General features: G+C 41.3%; 1 protein-coding gene, 2 non-coding genes and 1 pseudogene across 3 annotated transcripts; 3 read left to right on the top strand and 1 right to left on the bottom strand.

Moving 5' to 3' along the window:
- Positions 1-811: 811 nt before the first annotated feature.
- LOC134372225 (poly(A) polymerase alpha-like) lies at positions 812-3,021 on the bottom strand (annotated as a pseudogene).
- Positions 3,022-16,913: 13,892 nt separating this feature from the next.
- LOC134371665 (olfactory receptor 6S1-like) lies at positions 16,914-17,861 on the top strand. The gene has a single exon (XM_063088521.1). It carries the CDS (start codon positions 16,914-16,916, stop codon positions 17,859-17,861), a length of 948 nt encoding a protein of 315 aa, XP_062944591.1.
- Positions 17,862-22,058: 4,197 nt separating this feature from the next.
- On the top strand, positions 22,059-22,131 carry TRNAT-UGU (transfer RNA threonine (anticodon UGU)). The gene has a single exon. It is a non-coding gene; the product is annotated as a tRNA-Thr (tRNA).
- A 658-nt stretch (positions 22,132-22,789) lies between these two features.
- TRNAY-GUA (transfer RNA tyrosine (anticodon GUA)) lies at positions 22,790-22,879 on the top strand. Its single transcript is given in 2 exon segments — positions 22,790-22,826; positions 22,844-22,879. It is a non-coding gene; the product is annotated as a tRNA-Tyr (tRNA).
- Positions 22,880-23,139: the final 260 nt, after the last annotated feature.

Genomic DNA, 23,139 nt, shown 5'->3' with positions numbered 1-23,139 from the left:
GCATACAAGAAAAAGAAAAAAAGAAAAAGGGAGAGAGGTGCAAAAAGCTTTTCTTGTTTGTTTTGAAGAAAACAGATTAAAGGCAAAAAGAATACAGAGCTTTCTTTTTAAGCTCAAAGAAAAATATTTGCTGGCTGATCGCTGATTTGTATGCACTATAAAACAGTTCTATAAATTAAACCAATATATCATTTCTTAATCATGACCCCATCAAAACCAAGTATTTCCTAATTAATTTTTCAATGTCAAATGCATACACTAGAGTTTACATTCCATTTTTAAGAGACACAGCTACATCATAGTGACTGAACTAGGTGTACTCTTATCCTTTCTCTGAAGAATAACAGTACATCACTGCACAATGGTATCCAATTTGAAGACTAATGGTAAAAGAAGTTATTTAGGAAAAAATGAAAATCCATCAAGCTGAAAATCTAAGATTAGTTCTACTTTCTAATAAAAAATACATAAAAGTGCATCATCAGAATAAGGAATTCTTATGCCAGTTTATATTGCAAATTTTCCGAACAATGCATCAAACATAAACCCAATCCAGATGTCAATTATGGATACAAATATAGCTTGAGGGTTTTTTTGGTTTTTGTTTGTTTGTTTGTTTTGTTTTTTAAAGGCAGTAATTTTTTGAAATAGTTAATGCAACTGTTGCTAACACAATAATAATAGTACTCCTGGCTTCACATACTAACCTGGACTTCCGATCAAGTGCTGATTAGCCCAGTAAAGGAGGTCACCAACAAATCCATTTTCAGTCATGTCTAATCTTGTACCCTCCATTCCCCGTTTTTAGCATTTGAAGACAACAGGTTGAGTTGGCAGATATTGTTTATGGACCCCTGAGGTTGTTTTTACCGATTCAATCTCAGTTTTATTGAATTCTTGATAACAGGAATAGGATTTGCAGGGAGAGCAGGGATATCAGAAAGGTCTGTACTGGAAGTTTTCTGAGAGGCCAACAGAGAAGCCGTTGTCTGAATAGTTTCTGATTGAGTTGTACTTGTCTCTGTATCAAGTTGTTCCTCTTCAGTTTTGGTTTTCTTGGGACTCTCTTCTTTACGAGGTGAGGATGTCCTCTTGACTCCTACTATAGGATTAGGTATTTTTGTTGCTGCATTTCCTGAAGGTCTAGGTGGTGGGTTTACCAGACGTGTTGAAGAAACAACTCTGGAGATTGTAGGCTTTGGTGGTGGAGAAATGGCTGGTTGTGTGGCAGTTTGAGGAATGCTTTCACTCGATGTACCCCCTGAGCTTTCACTGGAATTTACTTGTGGCACAGAAACTTCAGTAGCCTGTATGTTGGTCACAGATGCTGCTGTTACAGCTGGAGCAGGACTGTTTCTGCCCTGAGAGCTGCCAGAACTGTTCAATGGACTGGTCTTCATAGCACTAGTAGGTGAAGGCACAGACATGCTGTTATCACTGTCCATAGACAAGTCGAGGCTGCTGTCATTCAGAGCTGTCAATCTGACACCTTCTGTTGAATGCTTTTTCTTTTTCTGAAGCACATGATCAGGTAGTAGTTGATGGAGTTGCTTTCTTTTTACATGCATTGCAGCAATTTTCATATCCACCTCAAACATCTTGCTGTTTATTGCTTGCCTATAAACTGTATCTGTGAAAGACTGAATATCATAGGTGAGATCAACACTGAGGTTTTCAGAGTTTTCTGTTTTTTTAAACACTAATCCAATCACCCACGTTGTGCGAAATTCTTCCTTGTCAGGATTTTCTTTGGGTGCTGGAAGTGACTGGGGATTCACATGAGCCAGTGTAATAAATTCATTCTTCTCCAAGCTTCCAACCAGGATTCGGATTTTTGATTCCACCAAGCCCGCCCATTCTAGGCGTTGTTTTTCTGTTGGTGCACTTGCTAGAAGTGCAATATAATGCTTGTACTTTTGAAAGAAGTTTGGAGCTTCAAAAAGTTTGGACCACTCTGCCTTACTCAGCAAAATTTCATCTGTGATAGCAAGACCTTGTTTAAACTCCTCAACCATGACCATCCGTGTTGAAACGGACACATTGTACGTGGAGTTCTGTTGTGGGTATGCTGGTGTAATTATAGGCATAAGACGGTACCTATCATTGGGGTTTACCCTTGGGTCCCATACAGGCAAATTAAGATTGCATTCTTCAGGCTGTTTCAATAGCACTGGATTTGGCCATTCCCATTTAGAAAATACCAAGAAAAATTTATGTACCAGAGTTGATGCTATTGCGTTTGGATAAAGCTGGCAAGTTCTTGCTACTAGCATAGCCCAGGAAACACCACCGAGGAAACCTAATATATTGGAATAGATGTTGTGGCGTTTGGCCCACAGTTTGATAGCTCTCAGAGTTAACCTGAAGTTGTCAATGTTTGGTACTAGATGTAAAATTTCATCGGTTACCCTGCAACCGTTAAGACTTCTTATGCATCTTATATCTAAATTTTTAAGCAGACTGTCATCTCGTAGATCCAAATCTTCTGGAATAGTCTGCAGTGCTAATCTTGCAAACAAAATATCAATCTCTATTCCATCAAAACAGAGTTTGATAACTGGTACAAATGCCTCTTCAACAGCTCTTAAATCTTTTACTTCTTCCTGTAATTTCAACTTATCATAGAATGACGTGAAAAAGTCACTTCGATCAACATGTCTTGGTGCAACACACAAGGCATCAATATCGGCACCTTTTGTATGTACTCCTAATCTGTAAGATCCAAATGTAAAAATTTTTCCTCCAACATTTTCAATTACAGATTGTGGAAGATTCTTGCTTTCACTGATTTCACGTATCCATTCTTTTACCAGGTTATTTAATTTTCCCAAAATTAAAATCCTGCGCTGCAGTTCCTCTTCCTCTTCAAAAACCCCAAAGGGCTTCAGAGTCTCAATTAGTTTCTGTGTAAGTATGCAGTCAGTCTCCTTGGGGGCTGCTAAGCTGATAGGAGAAGTAATGCCACAGTGCTTCTGTGGCGGCTGTTTGTTGTGATCCCTGCGTTGTAACTGGAAACGGCATCGTCATCGTCTCCTGCGCCGGCACCGCCCGGTCACTCCCCCTCCCCCCTCCCCCCCCCCCCCCCAGCAACCGCCGCCGCTGCCGCCGCCGCTGCCGCCCTGGGCACGATCCACTGAGGCGGGAGGGGGGGGCCTGCCTCAGCCTTGGGTCCAACCCCGCTCCCGCACCGGCTCCCGCCTCTTTAAGCGCTTCTCCTCCTTCCCCTTCGTCCTAACATGGCACCCTAGCGCTACCACAGCAACGTTATAGAAAAACCGACATCTACTTTACTGATGATAAAACAGCAGCCTGGAGAGGTTAAGTAACTTGCCCAAAGTAACACAGATGGTAAACAGCACAATGAACATTCAAACACAGGTCGGACTTTGGAACCCACCCAAACAAGTGTTGTAATAATAATAAAAGCAGGAAGCTCCAGTCAAGATGGTGGAATACACAGTCCCCACGTTACTCTCTCCCACAAATCAACCAATTTAGAACAATAAAAATGTAACATCAGCCAAGCTGGGGCCACTGGAGCTCAGGGGAAGAGGAGGAGAGACCTACGGAGTTCATGAAGGTGCGAGAAACAATGATAAGAGAAAGAAAAACTGCTCTGAGAGTTTCAGGTCATCGCTGCTTTAATGCTTAAGCTGCTGAGTGCACAAAGCAGGAGCCAGCAGAAGCCAGAGCTGTGCCCTTCAGATGGAGTTACTTGGAGGCGGCAGGGGAAAAGGGGGCCTTGGTGGCCCCCAGGACAGCAAGACCATTAATAGTGTTCCTGTGCACTGCCTGTCCCATGGGAAGTATTTGAAGCATGGATGGTGGGGAAGACAGACCCACCAGGAGAACACTGGGACACAGGAAGGACAGCCAATCAGCCCCCCAATCAGTGCAGGACCACTCAGAGGAGACTGGTCGGGAATGCAGAATTGCAGGTGGTGTAGTGTGATGAACAAACTCAGGCCCAGGTCAGAGTTTCTACACAATCCAGGTGCACTGGGTCTCTGGAGAGCTGGAAGTACCTGTAAGGTCAACCACTAAACCCTGAGCTGCACAAAAAGCCTTCCCTAGGGAAATAGCAGCAAAGCAGCAATTTAGCTCAACCACAGAGTTCAAGTACTGGTTCCCACAGGAAGTTCCCCCATTTTAGAAGTAAGCAAAGGACAAAAAATTAGTTCCAGCCCAGGCACACCACCAGTGCATTGGGGCCTGCCTGGGGACATGAGGCATGGAGATGGGGACAGGACCCCCACTCACACCCACTCACACAGCCAGCGCCTTGGGGCCCACCTGGGAACCCAAGGCTTCGAGCCAGGAACTGAACCCCACTCCCACATCCCAGCATGCTGCCAGCACCTCGGGGCCCACTCAGGTACCTGAGGCATGGAGAAGAGGACCGGACCCCCCACCCATAACCAGGCATACAGTGACAGTGCCTTGGGGCCCACCCAGAGACCTGGGATATGGAGCTGGAGACCGGCTCCCCTCCCACAACCAGGCACACAGTGCCAGCACCTCAGGGACTGCCTGGGGACCCGAGGTATGGAGAAGGGGACTGGGCCCCCCTCCCACACCCAGGCACACCACGCCAGCACCTCGGGGCCCACCCAGGGACCTGAAGTATGGAGGCGGGGACCCAAGGCACGAAGATGGGGACCAGACACTCCCCACAACCAGACACACCACCAGCACCAAGGAGCATGCCAAAAACATCACCTCCATGTGGGTGGCCCACCACAGCCACTAAAATAACCATGGCTACTGCAAAAGCAGCTGGACGCCACAACCACCACACAGATGGTCCGCCAGCCCCTGGAGTGCACTGACACAAGGAGAGTCACCAACAGACATAAAGAAAGGAGGAGGATGTCTCTCTCCACAAAGCCCATTCCAGAGTGACAGAGGAAGCATCTGTTCTATGATAATATTGGGGGACCTGATCACACCTGTCAGCACTGGACAGATCATCTAGGCAACAAATCAACAAAGTAACCATTATTCTTTCAGAAGGAGAGAAGAAATCTAGGGTAATTAGAGTGGGGGGAGGGAGAGAGGGATGGGGAGAGATTGGACAAGGGGCATAAAGAATAATCACAATTTGTAACAATATATATGCTAGTAATATCGATTTGATCAACATATCTCAATATTGAACCCCCAAAATATGTATAATCAATTTTGAGTCAATAAAAATTTTTTAAAAAATAATAGTAATAATAAAAGCAAAAACTAAAAATTCTGTATCTGACAATAATTTAGACACCGAAAACAATTCATTGACACAATAAATATATGTAACTAAGAATTATCTCAAAAGAAATATGATAATTGACACAAAGTAGCAATAAAGTATTTTGCCAATAAAGTAAAAATAATTATTTACAATGAATAATATTGGCATTTTATTTTGTCAATAGCCTTTAATCTTAAATCTTGAAACTTCAATAACCTTGGAATTCTGTTTTAATAAAAATAGTTTTATGAGATACAGTCAAGTGTAGAGACTTATGAAATATAAACTAACTAATAAATGTTCAAAATCAAATGATTTTGGATCCCTGTGGCCAGCCACACACAAATACACACACAAAAAAAGATTTTCAAAAGAGATTTTTATATACTTTACTTGTCATAAAAAATAAAGAGGATATAAAATATTTAAAAAGAAACAAATATAATTTCATAACTGAGACTTTTACTAACAGGCCTGAGGCACCCTCCAGACCCTCCAGACTGCCCAGGGCCATCTCAGGAAGCTACTTCCAGCACCAGCACCCCAGCTGCTTTGGCTGCTGTGGCTGCTGCAGCCATCGCTAAATTGGCCCCGGGTGTAGCTGGACCTGAAGGTTTAGAAGACACATGCTGGAAGCCTTGGCAGCATCTACATGGTGTTAGGTCTGAACGCTTGCAGAATGCTAGAGCTGTGGAGGTTTGGGAGTCTCCATCCCAATTTCAGAGGATGTATGGAAAAGTCTGGGGGCCCCAGGAAGAGATCTGTCATAGGGGTAGATTCACCGCAGTGAGTCTGCTAGAGCAATGCTAAGTGGAAATGTGGGGTGAGAGTTGCAGCAGAAAAACCCCAAAAGCTCCATGCCTACTGCTGCCAGGAGAGCGGGACTGCCATGGAGGCCCCAGACCTGTGGAGCTACCAAAGTGGAACCCCAGCCTGGTAGAGCTGAAGTGTGGCCTGCAACCAGGAAAGCCATAGGGGCAGAGCTGCCCGAGGACTTGGGGACACAACCCGCACACCAGCATGCAGAGGACACCGAACATGGAATCAAGGTATATGATTCACCAGCTGTAAGATTTGATGCCTGCCCTGCTGGGTTTCGGACTTGTTTGGGACCTGTCACACCTTTCTTTTGGCCTACTTCTTCCTTTTAGAATGGGAATATGTACCCTTTGTTTGTCCCACCACTGTAGATAACTTGTTTTGAATTTCACAGATGGGACTTTGAACTCTGGACTTTTGAGTTGAAACAAGTTAAGACTTTGGGGATGAAATGAATGTATTTGTATGTGAAAAGAACATGAGTTTTGGGGAGCCAGGGGTGGAATGTAGTGGATTGAATTACGTCCCCCAAAACTCCCTGAAGCTTGAATTGTGTCCCCCAAGTTTTATGTATTAGAAACTTAGCCCACACTGTGACTGTTAAGAGGGTGGGAAATCCTATTATGGTAATAGAAAGGTGGAGCCTTGAGGAGGTGATTGGATTGTAGGACCACGCTGGAGGGAATGCATTAAAAATGGTGGTCAGGGGTGTGGTTCTGAGGGCTTTAAAAAGAAGAGGAGAGTCTGTCTTTCTCTCTGCTCTCTCTTCTTCAACCATCTTGCAATGTGAGACCCCTGGGTCACTGTCACCACCATCAGATGGACTTTGGACTTTCCAGCCTCAGAAACTGTAAGCAATAGATTTCATTTTCTTTATAAATTACCCAGTTCCAAGTATTCTGTTATAGCAATACTAAACAGACTAATACAATATGCTTATGCTATTAATAAGATTTTAGATGTCTAATAGCAACTGTGAATCAGCTATCTGACTCACCTTAATGATATTTTGCAGTTTGAAGATTTCTCTTTGATCAGAGCTATGTGTTCCTTGTGCTTTAGAAGTCTAGATCAGAAAAAGAGAATTAGAAAATAATTACACTGATTTTTTTTTAAATAGGAAGTTGCAAACTAACTTTATTAACAGATACTTTTCAAAAAAGAGGCATTTCTCAGACAGATTATGATTAATGAATGCCAAGCACCTTTTAAAGAACCTAGTACAATAGCAATACACAATAAATAAAAGGTATCATATTTGAGAATTTGTTAACTAATTGGAGAGATAATGGTTTTATAAAATAGCTAATGTGAAGAAGAAAAATCATAGAATATTTTATTTAGCTTAACAAAGTGCAAATGTGAGGATAATTGAGCAGCTTTTTATAAGGAAATTTCTAAAATGGAAATTACCCAATATTAATGCTAATAATGATCCAAATAAAAACCTTTTTTAAATGATGTTACCCAGAAGATCTCTACTCCAAGACAGAATAATTTTTGGTATGACAAGTAAATTAGAGAACATTTGGATTCTTCTCATTCAAACCTGTATGTGGGTCATTTCTGTTCATTAACATTTATTATATAGCATGTTAATAAGCTAAAAGCTGCTCTAGGGCTGAAAGAAGGAACAAAGTATAATGGAAAGAACACAGGTTTTGGAGTCAAAAGACGTTTTTGAATCATAACTTAATCACTGTGAAAATAGGTGTATTGCTTTAACTTTTAGTTTCCTTATCTCCAAAGTAGAGGTAATAAAATTGTCACATAGTTATCAGGATAACATAATATGTATTGTGGTAATAAATATGGAAGCATTTGTAAAGTGTAATACAAATAATTTTTATTATGCCTTGTTAGAAAATTAAGTCCTGAAAGGTCCCAATTTTTTTCACCTTTATATTTCAGCATGGATCTGTCATACAGTAAAACATTTAAGATACGCTAAAGTGAACATAACAAAAACCCATCACGTCCCTTTGAAATCTTACCTAAGCAGTGTTTCTTAACATGCGTTCCTCAGATCATCAGAATCACCTGGGGTATTTATTGGTTTGAATGTAGTTTCCAAGGCTACTAAATCAAAATCTCTGAAGACAGGCCAGAGAATCTACAATATCAAATCCCCAGGATATTCTTACAGATACAAAGTTTAAGAACTACTACTTTTTGGAGATAAGATGGACAAACAAATCAGCCTTTCTAAGGTTTATTTCGGGTACTGGGACTGTCTAGCAACTTGGGAAAGAGATCATTTTAATTGGGATGATTTCTCCTTTACATAACTAGATTAAGTTCACAAAAAGATAGAAAAATAGTCTATTTAAATACTTTGGTTTTTTCTACACTGAGGAAATAAACAGTGCTCCAGTTTATTCCAGGTCTCATGTTACTGACAAACTCCATTAACTCTAATATGTAAGAAAAATAGTGTTCCCTGGGAGAAAGTTTACGGCCCAGAATAGCAAGGATTTAATTTCTAATACATGAGAAACAACACAAAATAGCTTAACTTATTTTATAATCCAATTATCAGATTTCACTTTACACATACCTAGAGCTAAAAGAACCCTAAGACGTCATCTAAGCAAGCAGGATCAAACACGGTGCTTCAGACTCTGATGTTTCCACCAGAGAAGCCTTCAGGGACTCCAGTGGAAAAGGTGCTGCTTCAATCAACAGCAATTCAATTTTTATCTCTTTTGTGTCCTGGACTTGAAACGTTTTATTTTATTTTTTTTAAATGGATCTGTTTCTTTAAATTCTTTTTGGAAAAATTTTTCCAAATATTGTTCAGAAGGGAAAACTAAGGCTGAAAGAGAAAGACGCCCTGACTAACATCACTTAGAAAGAAAGTCATTGGCAGAATTAGAGTACAGATTTTCTATTTCCTAGCCCACAGTACTTTCTAATACCAAGAGCTCTCTATACATCTATTCATGTAACATCAGTATTTTTACTCACTATTTTCAAAAACTCATGAAAATTTTAGCTACCTGAGCAATATGCCTCCAATAGCCAACTTCAGGCTCAAGTCTTGCAACTTCATTTGACAATCTGTTTATTTCTTGTTGTAATGAAATAACGTCTCCAAAGTCCATGTCATCATCACGGACAGCTTCGGCATGATGACTGATCCCACAACCGAATGAAGAAGATGCAGGGGTTGCTGGTATACCACCAGCTCCTGAGTGTACTGACTGAGTGGCTGGATGCAGTTTCAGCAACTGATCCTGTAGCGCAATCTGTCTTGCTTTATGATGGCTGATTTCTACCTATATATTTATAATCCATGTTTTAGAGAAAGTACTTTAAAATAACCATATTAACCTTTTTATAAATTAATAATATTAAAAGGTATAATAATTTGTTTAAGATTATCAAATAATGGTACTCTGTTAACTGAACCCACGTCTTCTATAACATCCTATCCATAACATGGTTATTTAAAAACCAAACATGATCACCAGAGTGAAATCACAGATAAGGTTTCAAATGGTATAAGATCAGAATTTCACTCACATGTTAACTAAAGCAATGAATTTCTCAGTTAAACGTGGGTTTTCTATCGTCTATGTACGGGGTACTATAGGCGATTTCTTAGGGTTCTTTTTTTGATTATCAAACCTTAAAATGTTAAGAAAATGAAACCTGTGTCAGTTTATGTATTGGATACCAAGTCACAGCCTCAAAGAAATTATGAACACAGAATCTACCATAATTCCACATCGATTCGGAATGAAAGATTACTAAAAACACAAGTGAGTAATCTAGAGAAAACTGTATTAGCCTTTTATGAAGAACTCAAACTAGTCCAAAAGACACTCCGCCACAACTAAGGAAAATGTGACACTGAGAAAACAGCCAACAAGTAACAGTATTTCTACATGAGTAAAGTTAAGCACTTAGACAAACAAAACCCAAACACATTTATGTCATATGTCATAACAAACAGGTTTTTCATATTAGATATCCTTCCCTAAGGGAGATTTAGAGTAGTACACAAATTTCATTCATCTTCCCCAAAATGATATGAAATAAATTGCACTTTGGGGGGAATATGAACATCACAATGAGGGCAGCAAATAGATTCAGAAAAGAGCAGTTTTATACAGTCACATATTAGCTTTCATCCTAGTAAAGGTACTGAAATACACAACTTTTTCTAGATGTCGCTATAACACAAAACGTTGTCCTTATACAACAGACATTTATATCAAGTTGTAGAGTTACACAGTGCAAGCTCTAATAACGAAGACACATTTGCAAACTTGAATGCTTAATGTGCTCTCTAATATCAAAAGTTAAGTAGAAAATAAAAAGCCAAAATTTCCCACAGCAGTGTTTTCAACCTTGGGGTAAGCATCAGAATCATCTATGGAGCTTTTGAAAATTACCAGTACCGGGGCCCCTTCCCAGTACACTAAATCTGCATCTCCTGGGGGGCATAAGCATGTGTATTTTTAATTGTCACTAATGCCTCAGCTGTAAAGCCCTGGGTAGGAACTACTATTCTATCATAATGTCTATAAGTCAGAGCTACTCAAAGTGTGGTCCATGGACTGATGCCATGAATGTCTGCTACCAGTCCATAAGTACAAAAATCAATGAGTAAGGTTTAAAGAGTTTTAAAGCAATTTGGTGGTAAGTGGGCTTCTAATTTTAATTTGAACTTGTAACTTTGCTTTTCTGTATTCATTTTATTTTTGAAGTAATTTATCTTTATTGTATTATGATATCAAATTCCCAATAGATTGAAAATTAAGCTCTATTTAAAATTTTATATTTATCTTTAATGTGGTATACTTTTATTTTTAACTTTAGCATGTCACTGAAGGTACTAGAAATCAATATATCTAAATTGAAAACACCTAAATATGAAGTTATGGTAGACATGAAAATTTAAATCAACAAACTGAAAAACACCCAAATGATCTGGCTAATAAAATGGTTAAATTCAATACAAGTCTGAGTATTTATTGGACTCCACTTATGTACTAAACACTAAAGAGAATTCAATAACAGCATGACAAATGGGGACGCAGTCTACATTTTAAGGATTCGGGATAACAGTGGTTATATCAGATAATATCTATTACCAGCAGTGCAAAGAAAAGATAAGCCAATTTCAAAACAACCATTTCAATCAAACTAAAAGAAAACAAAAACATTTATAAAACAGTATAATTATATTTCATATTCTTTTTCCATGGAAAATCAAGTACATGCCAATACAACAAATAATAACACTTGTAATCAAAAGCATTTTAAAAAGTCATTAGGAATAACCACACTGATTTAAAACAACTTAGGAAAATATGACAAATTAAAGTTTCATAAAATCAGAAATTACAAGCAACAGATGCCTGAAGACATTTTACATAAAAACTTTTCTTCTTTTGGAAAGTAGAAATTAAAGTCCACAAAGGTCAGTTTATATAATATAAACTTAGTAGAAAAGCTTAGAAAGTTCTTGTTAAATTAGTGTTATCAAAATGAGTCGGGAATTATTAAATTCAACACCCTTTCAATATTCTTATGGATCAAGATAGCTTGATTTATATTATAACTCTTAAAAACCTTCCTAAAGACATTACAGTAAAATGAATACAAAGTAACTGTAAAAATCTTTACCTCTTTCTCTTGTAGTTGATTTTGGTAATTTGTAGATTGCTGCTTAATTTGAAGCTCTGAGGCTGCATGCTTCTCTTCCAGATCAGTACAAAGTGTTTTCAGTCTTTCATTCTAGAAAGCAAAGAAAAAAGTATTTTCAACAAAAAGACTGTAAGTTATGTGCATGGCATTATGAAAAAAATATTGCTTCATATAAAAAATGATGTAAAAATATAAAAGGTCTCAGACAGAATGATGGCCTTTAAAATATACTTTCAAATTACACAAATGTATAAGCATGTTTATACAGAATATGCCTAATTCTAAACCAAAGGGGGAAAATTAACATTTTGCTCAGTTTGATTTTCTGCTAAGAAAAGCCGCTGATTGATGTTTCTCCCATCTTTATATACCCAATGTCTAGCATATAATACCTGTCTAGTAAATGAATGGATAGGTTACCTGTTTGAGCTTCTGTTTTCTTCCCAAGCAGCAGAACTTTTTTAAGACATATTTTTAAAAAAGATTTCTGGCTGAATTACAGGTAGGAGGCTAAAGCCTCACATTACTTACTTGCCTTGTCCCCCAGACTCCCTGAGGCACCTCTGAGAAATCCAATTTGAAAATCACTACTGGGGTTGTTTGAAAAACTACTGTTAAAAGTATACAAAATAGTCTAAGTATAATTCAGTGACTCTAGACATTATACATAGTCTTTTGTTTTAAGATGTTGGAAAACATGAAAAAAATTACTCAAATTTTATGTACATAAATATTATCTTAACCTATTATTGCTCCTTGTCATGAACATAATATGAACATAAGAAAAATATAATGGGACTAGAGAAATAGGCTTTAAAACTCTCTGCAAAAAGAATTTAAAAGTTATTACAGATAATTTACTAAGCATTCTACTAATATATCTACACAGTTTAACAATGATGACTGAGAAAAAGGAGACTGGCGGTGGGCAAGAGAGCTGCCCTGAGTTTTCATTTCATCTAAGCACCTGCGTGAGCCAGGGTCTAGAACACTGGAGACAGCTCTGACTTTGTAAAGTGCAGAGCCAAATCCCAGGGCTTTTTGATATTTGCAATGGCCAGATTTATATCTGGAAGGAATGAAGAACAATAGCAAATTTATTTTCCAACCTGTATATTATGAATTTCAATGTTTTCCTGTTTCTTCACATAAAGTTTGCTTTCAGTTGGCTATAAAACCCTGTCTCGTTTATCATTAGAATCTAATGATGACCCTTCTCATGCTTCTGTTTAGGTATTTTCTTTTCCCTAAAAAGGAGTATGATCAGAAAGGATGAGATCCAGCTAAACTTAGTCCAAGGGGACTCCGCGTCCTCTTCCTCTCAGCTCAAGACAACTGGTGTTCATCTCACATGAGCAGTTGCTTCTCAAGTCTGGGGTTCAGAGCAATTTAGTTCACATGCCATTTATTAAGCATCTAGTGTGTGCCAGGCACTGTGATTGGTGCTAGAAATGCAGCGATGAAAATATTCCAGCCCCAGGAATTCAGAGTCTAGCAGAGGATACAGACAAGAAAGCAAAATTATAACACAATGGATTAAACATCAATATTGATGTCAGCAGAACTTGCCACGGTTCAAATTGGAGAGTGGGTAGGAGGGTGAGATTGAGGGGGGTGATAGAGAAAGCTTCTGGGAAGAACTATATACACTAGAGTAAACTGAGTCTTAGACCATAAATAGGAGGTAGGAAAGTCTTTAGTGAGGGGCATAGAATGGACACAAATAGTAAAATGTGAACCATGGTCCAGAATTCTAAATAATGTTTTTTGGGTATGTGGAAACATATACATGAGAGTACTTCAAAAAGTTCATGAAAGGAATCATATTATGTTTTAATTCTATTTTTTTCAAGTACCCTTGCATTATCACGAGGAGATACAGGGATGGGGAAGCAGTGAAAGAAGCTAGAGACGATGCAGGGAACCTTTTCCTATCTTATCATTCCCATCACTTTCTAACCTAGAAGCTGGGGAGAGATTCTCGATATCATCTCAAGTCCTCAGGGAGAAGACACAATGTTGGTGTTACTTGGAATACAAACATTTTCCGCGAGTGTCACGCAGGAGAAAGGTTGATGATGGTCAAAGCCTTCCACAGTTGGCCAGACTCCATCTCTCCCCTCATTCCCTTTGATAATGCCACTGTACTTTCACAGCAGCCTGGCTTGAGGTGGTCGGCAGAGAAATGCACAAATATTTCTGCTCACCCTCTGTTGAATGAAGGGTCAGCCTCCTTTTCAGATTTATCAGGCATGATATCTGAGAAATTTCCGTTGAACTGCAAATGTCCTATGGGTCTTTTACAATTTTTTTCCCTCTCTCTCTCCCGGTCTTGTCTTCTCACCATCTGGGTAACCTTTCTCCAGAAAGCACTGCCATTAGCTAACCTCCTGATGTCTGGATCAGTCCTTATGTGGGGTATTTCCATTGGAAACTAAGGTTATGCATAAAGGATCCTATCCTTCAATGGAGGGATTGATTAGAAACTAGTAACTTCTTCAGTCTTCTCCTTTCCTGCACTCAGGCTAATGTCAGCAGCCAGGGAGGATGGGGTCGAGAAGAAAACTGACACACTCTGCACATGAAACCCATCAGCAAAAAAGTGAAGACATGGCTTCAGATGAAACATTTTTCAATCCCTAGGAGAGATGAAAGAAACTATAAGTAAGTGCACTAAGCCTTTTCAAAGATAGGAGATGAATGGTGTAACTCCATATATCCACCCCTTGCCTTTTAGCCTCATGTTGTTCTTGCAGTGACATATCTTGTACCATTGTGAGATAATTGTCTTTCACTTGAATTGTGCCTGCAGAAGCCTAAGACAGTGACCACACTGCAGAAGACATTCTTTCTACAGGGAGGCTAGGGTAGACCCTGATGGCTGACTTGCTCATAGCCACAAGAAGGAGCAGCACAAGAACAATGTCCTTGGGATCAGAAAGCCCCTTTGTTTATGAAGCAGAAGAACAGCATCTGAGGAAATGTACCAGGGAGGAAAGCCCAAGAGAAGCAGCAGATTATCCAGCTCCTCCCTGTTTTCCCAAGTGCTTTGCCCATCCTCCAGAACTCTAAGGATGCCAGGCTATCATCAGCCTCACAGTACAGGGTCTGGGAAGGACTCCAGGATGGAGTGGGACATTAAGTCATAAAAAGGGAAAGAGAATTCTTGCAGGGTGAGCCTCCACACTCATGGAGATGTCAAGGTCACTCAGGGATAGGTAGGAGGAATTTCTTCCATATTTAGGGTTGGGACTAATCTCCTTGTCACTTAAGATATAGTTCAGTTCAGTTCAATGGAGTGTCTTCACAGAGAGCAACAGAGTGTCAGAAAGAATCCTCTTTGAGGTGACCAGTCCTATCTCATTACTCTCCACCCCTCACGTTCTGTGCTTTAGCCTAAATGGACTATGTTCACACACTGTTCTTTTCCACTGAAGATCCTTCCTTGTCTCCTATCAAATCCATACTTCTTTCCTAGTATTTATTTTAGGCATTGCCTTTCCCCAGAATACTTCCCGTCTCCCTAAGTCTCAGTTTGGTTCCCTTTCTGTGTTCCCCCTCAGTACCCTACACTTGGCTGCAGCATTCCACCTGCCACACACCTTAATTCTTCTGTCATTGTCATTAGGCAGTGAGCTACATGAGGGTGGTGACAATGTTTCCTTTACCTCTAAATCACCAAGTACAGCATCAGGTACATAACAAATATGTGAAATTAAAAATTTGACAAAAAATTAAAAGTTCAAAAAAGATATGGGGGAAAATTTGAATGAGTTTACTGACAATAAAGCAATTTCTATAGAAGCTGGAGGAAGGGAGTCTCTGAATAAATCCGTAGGGAGAAAGACCACAGAACTGCTTTCTGCTCGACAAAAGGTACAAAATTTCCTGCTCACACCCGTGGGACCCACAGATGAAAAATTGTAAGTAAAGAGCCTAAAGTTTTCTAAGAACAAAGACTGTTGGGGTGTGCTAGAGAACAATAGGCTGGCAGAGCCCAGATTTTTATGCTTTGCGTGGCTAAAGAGACCAGTATTCTCTTGATGACTGAGATATTTTTTAAAATAAGCTTTCAGAATATCATTGGTTTGATTTTCTAACTGGTGGTGGTCCTCAGAACTAGAAGGACTTAAAGAATAAGAACTTCATTTCTGGTTCATTAATAACTATAGCCAGGAATTCATAATTCTGTCTCTGACAAGTCATCCAATAGAGCCCAAGTTTGTTAAAGAGTCTTGGATTGGTAGTTTAGTAGTGTGTATATCGTGAATTTAAAAAAAAAAAAAACATAAGGAACTCATCTTAATGTTCCCCAGAATACTTAACTTGAAGTTGATATTAAATAAGTAGGTATAGATAATTGTCTGACTGATTGTTTGAATGAATCTATGTAGTTTATTCCCATTCTCACTTTTTCACATTGCACAACTTGCTTTAGGAATGCAAGTGTCTTGTGACAATCTGAGTTTAGTTAGATCCTTGGGTTGCTGGGAAAATTTTCCATGAAAAGGATAATATCGTACAACAGGTACACTAATTGCCTCGCAGAACATTTAAATACAAATAGGCTAGATTCACTGATAGTCTTCCAACGGTAGTGGCAACCCAAGCTTACCTTCTGGTGTCCTAACTTGCAGCCCAGGACTTTCTCTGCCACATCATTTGTCAGTGAAGTACTGCAAACTCTTTTAAATCCTTTGCACTATTATTTCATTTGCTCTTTACAGTCTTTGTAATTGAGGCACACAGAAAAGTTAAGTAACCTTTCCAACACTTCTTGGCCAATAAGTAGAGATGTAGAAATCCATACTGAGGCAGTCTGGCTCACATTCTGATCCTGGTTGAACAGGAATCATATTCTTCACAAAATCATTTTTCTGATATTTTTTCTCAACTCAGATGCTCAGTGATATTATTATTATAAGGAGGTATCAACATTTAAGATCGAGAGTACGAGATGTGAACATAAAGGCTCCTGACATTTCGTACCTACATGTTAGCTACCCTTTCTGGAAATTCTTCTTTAGCTCTAAAATCAATCAGATGATGATCTCAGGTCTTCAAATCTTAACAGGATCTGTGACTGAAGAAAGTGGGGATACATGTGCCATACCGTGATAAAATATGTTTCAGGATTGTTAAGAAGAGGACCTTCTCTCACCAGGATCATGTTCATATTGTTGCACAGGTAGAAAAGATAATGGCTCCTGGTGGGAACCAGCGTGGTGATGTGACAGAATTCACCCTGGCAGGCTTCCCAAATCTCAACAGCACAAGAGTGGAACTGTTTTCTGTATTGCTTCTTGTTTATCTGCTGACTCTGACAGGTAATGTGTTGATCGTAGGGGTGGTCAGAGCTGATACTCGTCTACAGAACCCCATGTACTTCTTTCTGGGTAAACTGTCCTGCCTAGAGATTCTGCTCACTTCTGTCATCATTCCTAAGATGCTGAGCAATTTTCTCTCGGGGAAGTACACTATTTCTTTTGCTGCATGTATCACCCAATTCTATTTCTACTTCTTCCTTTTGGCCTCTGAATTCCTACTGTTGGCTTTCATGTCTGTGGATCGCTACCTGGCCATCTGTCATCCTCTGCACTACCCATTGCTCATGAGTGGGGCTGTGTGCTTTCGTGTGGCCTTGGCCTGCTGGATGTGGGGACTCCTGCCTGTCCTTGGCCCCACAGTGGCTGTGGCCTTGCTTCCTTTCTGTAAGCAGGGTGCTGTGGTGCAGCACTTCTTCTGTGACAGTGGCCCACTGCTGCGCCTGGCAGGCACCAACACCAAGAAGCTGGAGGAAACTGACTTTGTCCTGGCCTCTCTTGTCATTGTATCTTCACTGATGATTACCGTTGTGTCCTATGGCCACATAGTCTTGGCTGTTGTGTGCATCCCCTCCACTTCAGGCCATCAGAAGGCCTTCTCTGCCTGTACCTCTCACTTGATGCTGGTGACCCTCTCCTATGGAAGTGCCATTTTTCTGTATGTGCAGCCATCACAGAGTGGCTCTGTGGATGCCAACTGGGAAGTGACGGTGATAACAACATTTGTGACACCACTATTGAATCCATTCATCTATGCCCTGAGCAATGAGCGAGTCAAGGAAGCTCTGAAGGACATGTTTAGGAAAGTGGTAGCAGACTTTTAGGGAATTTTTTACTTGCTAAGAGTTTCAATAAGAAAACAGTAAAGTGAAAGTGAAGAGACACAGTACCTATTCTTAAGTCCAGTGTTCTCCATTGTCGCCCTCCTTCCCATCATCTTCATGATATCACCAAAGGATTGAATTCTGGAACCATTGATGAACTTCAAAGTCATCAAGTCTATCCTTCTTCTCTTTCAGGTAAAATTCCTTGATTCTATCTCATACGTAGTAGTAACCCATATTATTATAGATATATTATGATCAATATCGTCATCACTTCATAAGACCTTCCAATCTGTGAGATCGTAACCTAAAGGTCTATGGTCACCTAAGAAATGTAAGGGTGGGTTTCAGTGTTTAAACATATTCATCTGTCTGGGAAGAGGATCCATAGCTTTAATCCAACATTTAGAGAGACTGTGTGTGGCCTGTTCCCAAAAGTTAAAAACTGACTAAGAGTCTCACTAGAGCCTTCCAGTTGTTTATGCAAATCAGGAATTTTAAGAAAAACTTTCTTAAAATCATAAAAAAAATCATCTGGATATTTTTGTATACACTTTCTTGAAAAAATTACATTTAATATTAGATGGGAAAGAGGCAAAGCAAATTTAATAAAGGGGCTTAATCACTTCTCTATGGCAATCCCAGGTGCCCTTGGAAAAGCAGCTTAATGAGGGATTTCATGAATAATAGCATTTAATGTATGTTTCTAATTTGTACTTTGTTGCAAAGATAAGTTAAAGACAGCTCTCTTCATTTTGTCACTGGATTATGTTCCTTTCATTTGTTCATCTTTTTACATTCTTACATCTGTTGTCTTAAAACTTTGTTTTTAGCAAAATTGGGATTGGGATGAGAAGCTGTAATATCAAAGAGTTAAGAATGCCAACTATTGCTGTTCCTACCAAGAACAAGACTTAGTGGTAAATTTTATCTACTTCACTGGTGATTTGAAAAGGGAATGGGGATTTCTATTTGCAGTGCCCTGGGAAATCTTGGGACCGATATTGATTTATTTGTTTGTTCATTCATTTATTATTCATTCATTCATTCACTCAACCAAGGTCTATTAAGCACCTTTATTGGATACTATGATATTCTAATATATGTTAAGATGAACTAGAAATAGTCCCTAACCACAAGCAGCTTGGACTTTAGAGGGGAAGACTGATAGACAAATAATAATCCAAGGGAAAGGATGAACTGGTGGTTCTCATCCCCAAGAATCAGCAACATTACTTGTCAGAAGAGAGAGCAGTAAAACGCACTCCAAATTCTGGACCGGTAGCTGCGGAAGCTGGCGCTGCTCCATTCAGGTGGAACCTGCAAGGTCAAGTCCCAATTCTTGCCACTGGTCATCATCAGGGCCCTGTCCTCAAATTCTCTCTGTGAATACTCTTCCCAATGTGTTCTTGTCCAAACCAGTGTTAACCATCGTCCTGGGTTTTTTGATCCCTAAAATTCCTTTTTTAATTTGGATCTTTTTCCTGAACCCAGGGATTTTATGTCCAACTTTCTACTGGACATCTCCAGCAGTAGTCCTTCAGCCAACACAAAATCACGGGCTAACGTGTCACCTTTCGTAATGTACAACCAACTTGGAAGTCAGGGCATCTTGGCAGATTCTTTCCTCTCTCTCCCCTCCCTCCAATCACTACTCACAAAACGCTTTATTCGCTCCTGGACATATAACTCTTCAAGAAGAGGCTTGAAGAGGACAAATACGATTAGTTTAGACAAATCCTGTCAAAGATTCCCTGCGTGCATGCAGCTTAGAAAGATAAGCTCGTTTCCAGCACTGCATAAGTGTGAACAACTTCTACAACAGGAGAACCACACTCTAAGGTTACAGGCAGACGCCGAACAGTACAGCTCGTTGACTTTTCAGGTGAGCAAAGAGCACTAAACGATGTCGTGGGTTCTTGCCAGAAATGGCAAAAATTACTATCACTATGTAATATTGCGTTTTGGAGAACACCACCTGGAAATAATTCAGTTGAGCTCCTTCTGAACCGAATGGAGGACTGTGACCTCGGCCCTGGGATTTCCGGGGCTGCGACTTTGCATTCGGATGATGCCACGGCGTTGCAACCGTGGGATAAACGGTCTCGGTCTCAGAGCAGCAGGAGCGCAACTGCGCGCCGCTGTCCAGGCGCCGGGGCCGGGTTGACCCCACATGCCGCAGCCGGGCCACCGCGGAGGCCAGAACCTCAGGAAGCGGGTTCTGTGCCGGTAGTGTTACCCCAACACACATTCAGTACCAATCTTTCCCGTGTAAAATGCCCTAGTGAAAAGTGCACTAGATCTTTCCGCACAAAGTGGCCGGGTAAGAACTGCCTGAGCATGCCGCTCCTGATAAAAGAGCCCGTCTGAGCCCGAAATGGGGACCCCGATCTCCGACGAGGCCCTTGGGCCCTTGGTAGAATCTTGGTTGTCCCTGAATCTTTCCACAGAAGCGGACAGTTTGCTCAACAATCTGGTCCTCAAACCGGTCGAGGTTGAAAGGAGCTTCAACATAGGTGGCCATTGCTTCATTTGGCAACTGTTGGGCTCTAAGGGGTGAAAAAAAGGACAATATGTTGGTCTCGTCCGTGATTTGAACACGGGGCCCTGGCACCCAAAACGAGAATCGTACCACTAGACCGACGAGCCAAAGTGGGAAGTCCTTTTTACTCTTAAGGAATATTCATTTATCCTGTTAGCTGTAGCATGCTGTTGGAACAGTTTTGATTCCCCTTTTAAGCCCAGTGCTTTTCTCCAGACCCCCAAACATCCACGTGCAGTTTCGGAGGACCTGAGCCGCAGCTTTCCTCGGGCAGAGCTGCGAGTCGGTCTGTGGACCAGGAGGGTCTGAGCACTAAAGTGTTAGGACCAGAACCAGCTCAGGTGAGCTGCGGTTAGAGGAGCTGGGAAAAACAAGGATCACCAATTTCACCTACAGGTAAATGTTACCGGTGGATCTGGGAAGGGAAAAAGCCGAACCCACGCTTCGGAAGAGGCTGAATTGTAGCTAGGCTAAAGCATCTCACGTCGTACATGCATGCTTTTGCCATTTTCCTTCACCTTTATTTGGTTAACTGTGTATAATAGGTCTGGATTTAAGGCACCTTTCGAGGGTGTGCAGGAGGTGCCTTCGGGGAAAGTTGCTCTCCTACAATAACCTCTTCCCTAGGAGAAACCCACTTCTCTAGCACCCAAAAAGTGCTGGGTAGGCTGGGAAGGGAGGGGATTTGTCCTTATTCTGCTGTCCCTTTTGCTTGGGGAACGAAGTTCTTGGGTTCTAGCTTTAACTTCCCCAGGGCGGAGCAGTGTCTGCCTTGATCATACTGCCTACCCTGAGCTGAGCACGCACCTGGCACATGGGAGAAACCCGATAAAGAGCTGTTGAATGAATGACTGAACTCCTGGACTAGGCGCCAGACTCCTGGCAGGCTGAGACCAAAGGAGAGCAGGAGAGAATAGACGCACCCCGTCCCCAACCGTTCTATGCCACGTCATTTTCTATTTGCTCTGGACTTCAGGTTGGGCGCTCAGAACAGCCCTGAGGCCCAGACAGGAGCTGCCGCCTGGTCTCGGTGTTGTTAGGAAGAGGAGCGTCCAGGACCAAGGAAAGGGCTAGTCGCCTTCTAGACAGCTTCTGCCTCAGGAAACCTAGAGAAATCTATGATCCAGCCTGACGCTGCTGAAAGGCGGGGGAGGCCTGGATGCCTTCACGCCCACACTATCTCGATCCACAAACTCCGAAGGTCCTAGGGGTACATCCAGTGCTTGGAGAAAGCCGCCTCCATAAACAACAAACAAAAAGCAACTCTAATCTCTAAGAGAGCCGGAGCAGTTACTTTTGTAAGAATCCAAGCAGGTTGGGGAAGGATGCCGCTGATGTCATGTTTTGCTTTTCGATGTCATCCTTCCCTTCTGTAGGACACTGCACTGCTGGCCCTGGGGTTATTCGAGCTCCGTGGCTTGTCAGGCCTGCGGCCGAGCAGTATGGACTGTGGGCTCTACCCTTCCAGTGGCTTGCATTCCAGTTTGGGCTTGGATAAGAAAATGTTTGCTTCTCATGCATAAAGAGGCACTTCCTTCAAAATAAATTCTTTTAAATTTTAGTTATGTATTAATGTACTAAACTTTGTTTAGGAATAAATGTAATTTAACTGCGATTATATAAACATTACTGACTTAAGTTCTAGACCTTATGGTGGCTCCATAGCTTAGGGATTAGAGCACCGGTCTTGTAAACCAGGCGTCGCGAGTTCAAGTCTCGCTGGAGCCTTGCGAGAGGCATCTCTTTCGGATTACGCAGGGGAAACACGAACCGCTACTCTTGTTCATCTTTGAAACAGACTTCTTGAAAAAGAGCACGTTATGATCTTTCAGTGAAAGTCAGATCCTGAAGATTTGGGACGAAAGAACACAGCGTCGGGACTCCTATGATCGATCACGGAAAAATAGGTGTTTGCTCCCTTCAGTACGTGAGGCACAAACTCGTCGCGTCTGGGGAGAAAACTCCCGGAGCTGGTGGAAAACTCCCAAACCTGTGTGTTTGCGGAAGAAATTAGCTTTGGCCGACTGCTAACCAGGACAGCGGAGTCCTGCACACCTCCCGCTTGCAGCCTGCTTGGCGCCTCTGTTTCTCCCGCGCTCCTGGAGCGAGAACTGGTTCTCGGATTCCTCCGGGGCAGCCTAGTGCAGTTGCTACGCAGGTACATCCCGATGCGGGTGGCTTCTGCTCCGCTTCTGTCCTCACTTCCTGGGGCTCCGACCTCCTGTTCTACTGCCTCGATGCTGCTCCCAGGGTTCGGGTTACTACAGACCCGGCTCTCTGAGACCTCGAGCTCTCATCGAGCCCGAATCTCGAATACTGGGAAGCCAGGTTTCTCATTAGCTGTTACCAAATGATCAAACACCTACCCTAGGGGACCTCGGGGCGGCCTCTGATAGCTCAGCTGGTAGAGCGGAGGACTGTAGGGGTTGCTGCTGCTGTCACCCTTAGGTCGCTGGATCGATTCCGGCTCGAAGGAGGTGCGTGGGCGTTTTGCTTTAGTCCTCTACTAAATTCCAGGAACATCTTCTATCCTTCTAACCCGATGACTGTGAAACATTTACCCTTATTCTATTTTTCAGTCAACGAGAAAACAGCTTCCTGCTGACCGTCAACCCTAATTGGGTGTGTTCTCTTTGTGATCCCACAGTAGATGGGATTTGGTTTACTCAAGAGATGTGAATTAATGATGTTCATTTTAGATTTAAATCTTTTATCTCCTAATCTTTCAGACTAGCT

The sequence above is a fragment of the Cynocephalus volans genome, chromosome 3 (assembly GCF_027409185.1).
Source record: "Cynocephalus volans isolate mCynVol1 chromosome 3, mCynVol1.pri, whole genome shotgun sequence".
Lineage (NCBI taxonomy): Eukaryota > Metazoa > Chordata > Mammalia > Dermoptera > Cynocephalidae > Cynocephalus > Cynocephalus volans.
Note: the sequence above shows the minus strand (reverse complement) of the source record. Positions and strands in the feature narration are given on the sequence as shown.